Here is a 10,178-nt window from a genome sequence, read left to right as displayed (position 1 = left end):
GGGCCATGCTGGAGAAGGGCAGGGTCACATTGCCCTCGTGCCTCAAACATTGCACTTGGCACTGGGAGCAGGATGAGACCCAGTTCTACCCCAGAATCATGAGGCAGCCTGTGATGTGAGGACATAGCAGTAGCTCAAGGTGGGGGGGAAGAGCTCAAGTTCAAAAGGCTGGTAGTGCTGTGGCAAAGGAGCAACAATGCCACAGACCCCCTGGCTCCCAGGTGAAAGTCAGAGGAGGCAAAGAGGGGTTACAGGGTGGCTCATCCCTTCGGGTGTCTCTTATCTCAAGGCCCTGGCATGGTGTTGGCAGAGGGGAGATGGTTTTTTAGGAGTTCAGTCATTGAGCAATGCTGCCAAGTACTTGCAATCACATCTTTGGGCTATTTTAAAGCCCAACACACTTCCCCCATCTGAACTTCAGTTATGAGGCCAGACTTCTCAGAAGCATCTGAATTAGGGAAGCATCTGCTTTCTCTTCAGTTATCAGTTGGCTGTCTCATCTAGGGGAGGGAGGGTGCTGGGAGGGATGGAGATCTCAGCATCCCTTCTGAATGATGACCTGGGGATACTGGTCCACGGGCAGCAACATGTTCTTGGGGGTTGATCTATGATGTTCTCCACAAGACCCCTCTCTCAGGGTTGGTTCCCGTAGAGATGAGTCAACTGTAACACCCAGCCATGGTGACTTTCTTTGTCCCAGCTCAGCTTGGAAATAGAGGGTTTATTCTCTGCCTGGGAGGATTTTCCATCCTTGCCATACCCGTCTCTGGTGGCAAGGCAAATGACAGACCTGATAAGCAGCCAATGGATGCTGCAGTCAGTTATCTCCACCTACCACGAGGCAGGAAGAGAAGACTCTTGTGTCTTCCTCTTTCACCACAATCTCTAAGGGGCCATACACAGAAAGTCCCTCTCTGCACCTCACAGGTCGATGGACGGGGTTTGTTGCCTGCCACTCACCATCTTCCTCCTCCACCAAGCACGTAAGTACAAGGTGCTCCTTTTTCCCTCAGTGGTGGAAGGGAAAGAGCCCATGGTGAGCTCAGGATGGCTTTAGGGACTCTTGGGAGAGCAAGGGGCAGGGCTGCCACATGTGGGACCAGCAGTGGCTGGTGCAGATGCAGCTCCATGGGATTGGAGTTTGTCTCAAGGATGTTGGGCAAACCAGGAGGAAAGATCCATCCAAGCTGCTGCCAGATGTGCTGCTGAGGATGCCATCCTGCACCCTGCTCAGGGTCTGCTCCCTTGAGTGTCCTCTGAGTTTTATGGGGGGTGTTTAGGGCTGTTTGGAATGGGAGACGACTCCAGACTCTTCAGGCAAAAGATAATGGCTCTTCCCCAGCCTTCTCCCCACAGCCTTCAGTTGGGGTTGAGTGACCACATGAGCCCTTCATCATCCTTATCTGCCATTTCAGCAGAATTGCCTTCTTCGCATTTATCTCCCCCAACCAGTGTTTCCTTCCATCTGGCCTGTGGGGTCAGGCTGGGAGTGGGGAACCAGAGATGCAGAGCTCTGGGGAGAGGTAAAAGCCTCAGGGCTGAGCCAGGCTCAGGTTCCTTTTCAGGAACTGAGAAGAAAACTTCCAACCTCAGCACAGTACTGATTCTTTTTTAAACTTAAAAGTAGCCAAAATAAGGTGGAAACATCTCCCTCCCTCTTGGAAGAAGGGACAAGTAGCTGCACATTTCAGGAAGGATGGAAGGGTTGTGAGCCTCTGTGCCAGGCTGCCCAGAGAGCTGGGGCAGTGCCCAGCCCCAGAGGGATCCCAAAGCCGTGGGGCTGAGGTGCTGAGGGCTGTGGGTCAGTGCTGGGCTGGGCAGGGGGAGCTTGATGGTTGGACTTCATGAGCTTAAAGGGCTTTTCCAACTGAAATGACATGAAGAGGTGACCTGGTTTCTCGTGTGCATGTGTAGGTGAACTTGGCCTTTTGGTGTGGCCATGACTGGAAACTTGCCTGATCTTTCTGAGCTGCTGCAACCCCCCCCCTTTGCAGTTTCATTCTTGCACCTCGAGGCTCTGTCCTTTGCACCTCCGTGCATGTGGGGAGCAGTGTGAGTGTCCTGGAGCTACAGGGGAACCTGGTGTTGCTCACTTCACAAGCCCATGGGGGATGTGAGAACACAAGTCCTCCTGAGGGTCTTTAGCCCAGAAACCTCAGAGGCAATTAGTTTAGTTAAGATAAAAAGGGCCTTTCACTACAAGAAAGACATTTGAGGTGCTGGAGTGTGTCCAGAGATGAGCGCAGGAGCTGGGGAAGGGGCTGGAGCACAAGGGGTCTGGGGAGGGGTTGAGGGAATGGGGGTGTTGAGCCTGGAGAAGAGGAGCCTGAGGGGAGACAAGATCCCTCTCTGACACTCCCTGAAAGACAGGGACAGAGTTTTTAGTAGGGCCTGGAGTGACAGGACAAGGGGTGATGTTTTTAGACTGAAAGAGGGGACATTCAGACTAGATAGAAGGAAGATACTTTTCCCGCTGAGGATGCCCAGAGAAGTGCTCGATGCCCCATCCCTGGAGACATTTAAAGGTAGGTAGGACAGGGCTCTGAGCACCTTGGCCTAGTGGAAGGTGTCCCTGTTCATGGCATGAGGTAGATGGTCTTCAAGATGATCTTTAAGGTCCCTTCCAACTCAAACCAGTCAGTGATTCCATGACTTTACCTGCAGCTGACCAGAGGTCCCACGTGTGACAGCTCTGGCCTCTGTCCATCAGCCTCTCCCCAACATCACACTGTGTGGTGGTTTATTTTGGCCAAACACCCTTCTGTGACCCCTCCTGCCTTCTCCCTAAGCTCTCTGAGCATCCTCTCTCTCTGGCCATGCCACCTTCAGCTCTGTTTCTCTCCCCAGTGGGTACCAGCAACGTCATCAACGTGACTGGGGCTGTGGACAGATCCATCACCTTAGTTTCCCGAAGCACGGAAGGAGAAGCTGTAGCCTGGAGCTTTCAAGCTGGTGTCATAGCAACTGTGGATTTGGCGAATCCTCCTAAAGTCCAGTTCTTTGATACCAAGTATGAGCCACGCCTGGTGTTCCCCAACAGCAGTGCCCTCACCATCCCCCAGCTGAGCATGGACGATGCCGGTGACTACACGGCACAGAACAGAAGGGGGAAAACCATCTTCAGCCTCCGTGTTCACAGTGAGTACCTTTGAGTGCTGGGTTTTCTTTGGGGGAGTGGGTGGGTTTATGCCTTGTGCTAAATGAGGAGGGGTCAGGGGGTTTCCTGACAGCTCCCTATTTCCCACAGGGGAGCTGGAAGTGCCCACGGTGACCTGCGTGGCTCAGAACTGCTCGGCCGGAGGCTGCAGCTACCTTCTGCACTGTGCAGCCACCTCTGGCTCAGGCTTTGGGGAAGTTTCCTACAGCTGGAAAGTAGGGGACAGACTGGAGAGCAAAGAGCCCGTGGTGCTGGTGGAGGAACAGGCCCTGGATGAGCTGCAGCTGTTCACCTGCACGACACAAAATCCCATCAGCAGCCGCAACGTCACTGTCAGTGCTGTCGCTGCCCTCTGCACAGGTAAAGGCAAGAGGATGAGGAGGGACCTGAGGAAACGGGCTCCAGTTGCTCCAGGGGAGGTTGAGATTGGAGCTGAGGCAGAACTATTTCCCTGAGAGGGGGTGTCAGCCCCTGAGTGTTGAGCCTGGAGGAGGCTGAGGGCAGACAGGACCACTCTCTGCAGCTCCCTCACAGGAGGATGTGGTGAGGTGACAGTTGGTCACTTGTCCCCAGCAATGAATGTCAGGACAATGAGCTCAAGTTGCCCCAGGGGAGGCTGAGGTTGGAGCTGAGGCAGAACTGTTTCCCTATGAGGGGTGTCAGCCCCTGTGCCAGGCTGCCCAGGGAGCTGGGGGAGTGCCCAGCTCTGGAGGGATCCCAGAGCCGTGGGGCTGAGGTGCTGAGGGCCGTGGGTCAGTGCTGGGCTGGGCAGCGGGAGGACAGAGCTGAGACTACAGCAGCTTGAAGCTCTTTTCCAACCAAAATGATTCCATGACTCTACCAGCCATGGGTGGGTGGTGGGGATGGGCTGTATCCTGCTCCTATTGACTCCAGCCTTTCCCCTGAGCTCTGCCTCAGAGTGCAAAGAGATGATCATCACCAAGATGCTCAGGGGACTGGAGCATCTTCCTTCTGAGGAAAGGCTGCAGGACCTGGGGCTGTTTAGTCTGGAGAATGGAAGACTGAGAGGGGATCTCATTAATATTTCCAAGTATCTAACTGGTGGGTGTCAGGAGGTTGGGGCAGCACTCTTTTTCTGTTGTATCCAGCAACAGGACAAGTGGTGATGGGATGAAGCTGGAACACAAAAGGTGCCACTTAAACCCAAGGAAAAAGTGCTTTGGTGCTGAGGTGAGGGAGCCCTGGCTGCCCAGGCTGCCCAGGGAGAGTGTGGAGGCTCCTTCTCAGGAGCTTCCCAAACTCACCTGGACACGTTCCTGTGCCCCCTGAGCCAGGGGAACCTGCTTCAGCAGGGGAGTTGGACTGGATGAGCTCTAAAGGTCCCTTCCAACCCCTACCATTGTATGATTCTATGAGAGAAACGTGGACCCTTGGCAGCAGGACTCACCTCTCTCCCTTTTCTCTCCCTCTGCTGTGCCTCCAGAAAACACAACCCACCCTCCTCCTGCCACTGGTGAGCTGCCCAACTGCCTGGCCTCGCTCTTAAGTGTCTGCATGTGCCCTGCCAGTATGTGGGGTTCCCCCCCTACCAAAAAAGCCACCCTTGAAGTCCCCAGAGGGCAGAGGGATGCTGATAGGGTGTCAGGGAATGTCCCAGCCGCTGCTCTGTCTGCAAAGCCACTCATCCTCGTTGCCTCTCTTCTGTGTGGGACTCTGTTCTTGTGAAATCAGGGTCCATGTGAAGCAGGGAAGGGTGTTGAAGCAGAGATGTGCCCCTTCCCCCTGCTCTGGTCTTGGGAAGAGGCAAATACCTGTTGGGGTGTTGTTACCAGAGCTGCTTCTCTTTAAAGGCACCTCCCCCCGCAAGCAGACTGCCATCGTGGCTGTAGCCATGGCTGGAGTTGTCATCCTGTCTGCAGTGATCATCTCTGTGATCTACTGTAAACCCACAGGTGAGCTGCTTGTCCATGGGGAACCACCCCTGCAGGCAAGGAGGGGATGGGACAAGAGAGGGAAGGACACAACCAGTGCAGAGCTGAGGGTGCAACGTTGGGTTTGCTGTTGTTGATGGGAATGCCATGTTGCTTCTTCCTCAGGTGGGAGGATCTTCCATTTGCCTGTAGCCAAGACTACAAACACAGGTAGGACCTTGGGGCTCCCCTCAGCACTTGTTTCCCTTCCTCCCTTCCCCTTGTTCCTGATGGGAACAGTCTGCTTGCTTTAAGATCAGGAGGGAGATGATCCACTGCTGTGGTTCGGTCCCAGAGTGGGCCCTGACTCCAACACTTCTCTGTGCCCTCACCCTGCACACACGGAGGAGAGGGAAAGGGGATGGTCCCAGCCTGAAACTCTGCTCTCCCCCAGCCTCTTGCTGGAAAACTTGATGCTAACCCTTCAAGAAGGAGCCAGGAGCACAGCTGGGAGGTGACTGAAGCAAGAAGGAATTTGGGAGATAATAGATGACAAGAGACAACTGAGGGTGAGGGGGAGAGACAAGCAATGAGGGATCCATGTGCCCCATGGCCAGTAACAACCCTCCTGCAGCATCACACACAGCCTGAGCTACCACTGCCCCAAACTGCTGCTGCCCAAAACTGCTGCTGCTCCAAACTGCTGCTGCATGAAACTTAGGATGCCCAAAACTGCTGCTTCCTGACTTCCCTGGCTCCTGGGGACAGAGATCAAGAGCTCCTGGGAGAGGAAGAGCAGCAGGATGGTGACCTGAGAGACTAAAGCATGTCCTTGGCATCACTGTGGGATCGGTTCCCTAAACCCAAGGGTTCAGGTCAAGGAAAACAGTGGATGAAGAGCCACACTGGGCCTCATTCCCATTTCCTCTCCCTGAAATCTGGGGCTGTTTTATGATGGGCCATGTGTGCCCACCCCTGCTATAACTGAGCCAATGCCCAGCAGAGATGGCACTGACTGGTTTGGGTGTGTTTTGTTGTTTCCATAAGCTGAAATAAAGCTGACACCAATGGGATGGGGGAGTGTCTGCCTCGTGAGTTGAGCTTGAGTGTGCCCAAGTGAGATGTTGGGATGCACCCAGGAGCACAAGCTCCTCCTGGACAATCATTTGGACACAGTTCTTCCATCAGGCATCAGGGGCAAAGCCTCTCCCTCAATGAGCTCCTCTCTGCCTGGGCTTGAAGTCTGTGTGGCTGTTCCTCTGGGAGGGGTTGGTAGCAGCACTTCAAAGGAGCAGCACTGAAGTGTTGACCCAAAAATGGGATTAGGAAGGATTTAAATTCACTGTCCCTTCTTTTGTGTGACAAGCCTAAGGACAAGCTTATGCAATGGTGGCCATGGTGCATGGAGGAGTGACAAATGCATCTCACCCTCTGAAAGCAGCCAGGGATCATGAATTTAACCAATAAATAAGGGACAATTTTCACTGGCAAGACCTCTTGCCAGCTGCTCCTTGAGCTGGAGAGATGCTGTGGGGGGGAGAAATGACTCTCAACACAATCCAGACCCACAGCAAACACCTCCAGCAGCTCCCAGGGCCTGCTGTTGGACATCTTTGTCTCTGGGATTCCCTCCAGCCCCTGGTGAGGGTCACACAGGGACATCTCTTGTAGCCCCTTTCTGCCTCCCTCACTGACCATCCCATTTCTTCTCCTTGCAGAGGATGGAGAGGACTACAGAACAGTGTATGCCCAAGTTGGCCCTTCCCAGCAGGTGAGTCCTTGCAGGCTCATCCCTGATGTGGCTGGAGAGGGCTGAGACCCTGGAGATGACCTGGAGACCACTTGCTGGGGCTGGGGAGGAAGGCCAGCAACTGGACAAGCCCTGGCTTTGTCTAAGTTCCTCCTGGGAACCTGAAGGGGGAACATGTCAATGCTAAGGCTGCTTCAAGATCAGCTGCATGGCCACAGCCACCTGCTGAACTTCTCCAGTGCATCACCAGGGTCTCTGTCCCCAGTGCCACCAATGCCTCTTTGGCTCATCCAGGCTTTGAGGTCTCTTTGCAAGCTCTGAGCCTTGGAAACACTTTTAAACATCTTTTCTCAGCAGAGTTTCTCTAATGCACAAGAGAACCCAAAGAAGACACCAACCCCTAGTGAGGACACCTCCAAAAGCATCTACTCCACCGTCCAGGCTCTGCCTCAGGTGAGTTGCTCATGGCCATCTCCCCAGAAAGGAGATGAGCAAGAGCCCAGGGTGGGAGATGTAACTCCTGGAGAAAGGGCTACAGACAGGCAGGTCTTCCCTGGGCTTTCATGGAATTGTTTTGGTTGTTAAAGCCCTGGAAGCTGCTGCAGTCCCAGCCCTGCCCTCACCGTGCCCGGTCCAGCACTGACCCCTCAGCACCTCACCCCACGGCTTTGGGGTCCCTGCAGGGCTGGGCACTCCCCCAGCTCCCTGGGCAGCCTGGCACAGGGCTCACAACCCTCTCAGGGAAACGGTTCTGCCTCAGCTTCAATCTCAACCTCCCCTGGGGCAACTCCAGCCCCTTTCCTCTTGTCCCATCACTTGGGAGCAAAGATTTCCTCCCCTCCAGCTACAGGCTCCTGTCAGGGAGTGTCAGAGAGGGCTCCTGGCTCCCCTCAGCCTCCTCTTCTCCAGGCTCAACACCCCCATTCCCTCAGCCCCTCCCCAGCTCCAGTGCTCAGCTCTGGCCACTCTCCTGCCCCTCAATGTCTTTCTTGCAGGGAAGGGACCAATCCTGAACAGAGTTTTCGAGCTGCAGCCTCTCACTGCACACTCTCAGAGTCCAGATCATCAAGCCAAGCCCTGGGGTCCCCTCTCTCTCACCGTCAGTGGGTTCTGCTCCCATGAGCCCAAACAGAGACTTTGTCCCTTTGCATTTGCAGACAGATGATGAGAAGATGGGCAACAGGACACCAGGCTGCCAGGAGCAGGATGAGAAATCCCTCTACTCATCAGTCAGCTTACCAGCACAGCCCTGCTTAACAGCACATGGCCCTGCTGTCCCCATGAGCCTGCTCTGATCAGGGTGTTCCTCTCTGACCCTAGCTCAAGGGGCTGCAGCATCTCCCCATTCCCCCCTCATCTCTGCTGCCTCTGATTCACCCATTGGCAGCGAGCCCTGGCCATCATCACAAGCTTGTGAGTGTCCCAGGCTCATCTGGCACAGCTGCTCTGCCTTGGTTTGGTATGGATATGGGCTTTGGGCTCCTTTTTCTGCCTTCTCTGAGCAGATCAAGGAACATGGACAAAAAGGATGGCTGCAAATCCAGCCCCTTCCAGTGCAAGGACATGAGCTGATGCTGGTGGGATTCTCCCCACAGCACCTCATGGTGCAGAGCCTCAGGACAAGAGGGCAAGAAGACCTGAGGAGTGTCTTAAACCCCTTTTTAACTCTTTCCCCTCCTCCTTTTTGCTCTATTTTTACACTTGCCCAACCCTTTGCCTGCTATTTGGTTGCTGAAGCAGAGGAAAGTGAAAGTAGCACTTGGTGGAGAAGGAAACAGCGGGTGCCTTGGCCCAGGTGCAAACACCCCAACTGCTATTGTTTCAGTGCTCATTTCCCCACCCCTCCCTGCTCCTGGGCCTGCTGGGGACCTGCCACCCACCCACACCCCAGCACCTCAGCACCGTGCTCAGCATCGCTGCTGGCGTCAGTTTGTAGCTGCAGGACTGTGCTGGGTTCTGGGAGCAGGAGGTGATTGGTGCTCAGGGGAAACCAGGAGGAGGAACGTGGCTCGTTGCACTCTGCTGCAGGGCTCTGATGGGACTGGGTGACACGTTTTAGTTGTGGATGAAATGTGCCCTCGTGGCCAGTGGCAGCAAGAGAGTGTGGGCAGCAGGGTCAGGGAGGTGCTGCTGCCCCTCTGCTCTGCCCTGGGGAGGCCTCAGCTGGAGTCCTGTGGCCAGGGCTGGGCTGCCCAGCTCAGGAGAGACAGGGAAGTGCTGCAGAGAGGCCAGTGCAGGGCTGCCAAGATGCTGAGGGGCTGCAACACGTGTGTGAGGAGGAAAGGCTGCAGCCCTGGGGCTGTTGAGCCTGGGGAACAGCAGCTTGAGCTCAGGGGCACCTCAGCAATGCTGCTCAAGTGCAGGTGGGGAGAGGATGGGGCCAGGCTTTTTTCTGTAGTAGCCAATGATAGGACAAGGGGTAACTGACATCAGCTGGAGCACAATCAGTTCCACTGAAACCCAAGGAGAAAGTGCTTTGGTGCTGAGGTGAGGGAGCCCTGGCCCAGGCTGCCCAGGGAGGGTGTGGAGGCTCCTTCTCAGGAGCTTTCCAAACCCCCCTGGACACGTTTCTGAGCCCCCTGAGCCAGGGGAACCTGCTGTAGCAGGGGCTGGGGCTGGATGAGCTCTGCAGGGGCCTTTCCAACCATCCTGTGAACTATCTGTATGTGAAGTGCTGTGACTGTGGGGTCAGGCAGCAGCTTCCCAGCAGAGCTGTGGGGAGCACAGCAGCTCTCCAAGCCCTGAGCAACACAGGGATGCTGCATTGCACAGGAGCAGCCTCATCCCATCAGGATGCACGTCCTGCTCCAAGCTCTGCAGGGGTTCCCTGGGATCTCTGTGCCCAACAAGCAAGACAAGGGGCACATCCCCTCCCTCCCTGTTCCCCAAACCCACCCTGAGCTGCCAACTGAGCCAAACAACCACATTGGCATCAATTCCCCTGTGCTGCTGGCCAGCCAGATGCCTCTGGGAAGCTTCTTCCCTTGCCTCCTGCTTCCCTCTGCTCTTTGTCTTGTCTGGAAGGATAGTAAATTATTCAGGGATGAAACCTGAGATTTCTTTTGAAGTGCCTGGCACAGGAGAGCCCTCTAGGAGCTGCTGGAATAAAAATGCATGGTGCATCTGAGCTCAGTTGCTGTCTGCAGATGATTTGAGGTGGGGGATGAAACCAGTCCCTTATTGAGGAGTAAATCTGTTTGTTCTCTGTATTTCACAAGGTCCCTCAAATTTCCTGCTGCTCAGTCAAAAGCAGACACCTCAGTGGGCTGCTGTGTTTTCCTGAGTGCCACTGAAGCTGTCACTTCAATTCCCCCAGCCTGGCCAAAGCTTAAAACAAGGGTGGTGGCATCAGGGAACTGGTCTGCGGGAGCTGGGGCACTGCTGGAGCATCACCTCCTCC

The 10,178-nt window shown here is 55.1% G+C and overlaps 1 protein-coding gene across 4 annotated transcripts; it reads left to right on the top strand.

Annotated features, from left to right (window-relative positions):
* Nucleotides 1-883: 883 nt before the first annotated feature.
* On the top strand, nt 884-9,910 carry LOC104560497 (SLAM family member 6-like). Of its 4 annotated transcripts, none has more exons than XM_062016407.1 (9): nt 884-983; nt 2,848-3,138; nt 3,248-3,517; nt 4,602-4,631; nt 4,969-5,070; nt 5,215-5,259; nt 6,747-6,799; nt 7,136-7,231; nt 7,936-9,910. In XM_062016407.1, exons 1-9 carry the CDS (start codon nt 932-934, stop codon nt 8,071-8,073), a joined length of 1,077 nt encoding a protein of 358 aa, XP_061872391.1. In that variant the 5' UTR covers nt 884-931; the 3' UTR covers nt 8,074-9,910. The 4 variants fall into 4 exon arrangements, with proteins under 4 accessions (XP_061872391.1, XP_061872390.1, XP_061872393.1 ...); XM_062016406.1 differs by having other exon boundaries at nt 7,133-7,231; XM_062016409.1 differs by lacking the exon at nt 7,936-9,910 and adding an exon at nt 7,774-7,888 and having other exon boundaries at nt 7,133-7,231.
* The last annotated feature ends 268 nt before the right edge of the window (nt 9,911-10,178 follow it).

Source organism: Colius striatus, chromosome 29 (genome assembly GCF_028858725.1).
Source record: "Colius striatus isolate bColStr4 chromosome 29, bColStr4.1.hap1, whole genome shotgun sequence".
Taxonomy (NCBI): domain Eukaryota; kingdom Metazoa; phylum Chordata; class Aves; order Coliiformes; family Coliidae; genus Colius; species Colius striatus.
Note: the sequence above shows the minus strand (reverse complement) of the source record. Positions and strands in the feature narration are given on the sequence as shown.

Coding starts and splice junctions, on each gene's coding strand:
- LOC104560497 (XM_062016406.1), top strand. CDS start 932: ATGGACGGGGTTTGTTGCCTGCCACTCACCATCTTCCTCCTCCACCAA. Junction 4,632..4,968: donor CCACCCTCCTCCTGCCACTG/GTGAGCTGCCCA, acceptor TTCTCTTTAAAG/GCACCTCCCCCCGCAAGCAG. Junction 7,232..7,935: donor CCGTCCAGGCTCTGCCTCAG/GTGAGTTGCTCA, acceptor TTGCATTTGCAG/ACAGATGATGAGAAGATGGG.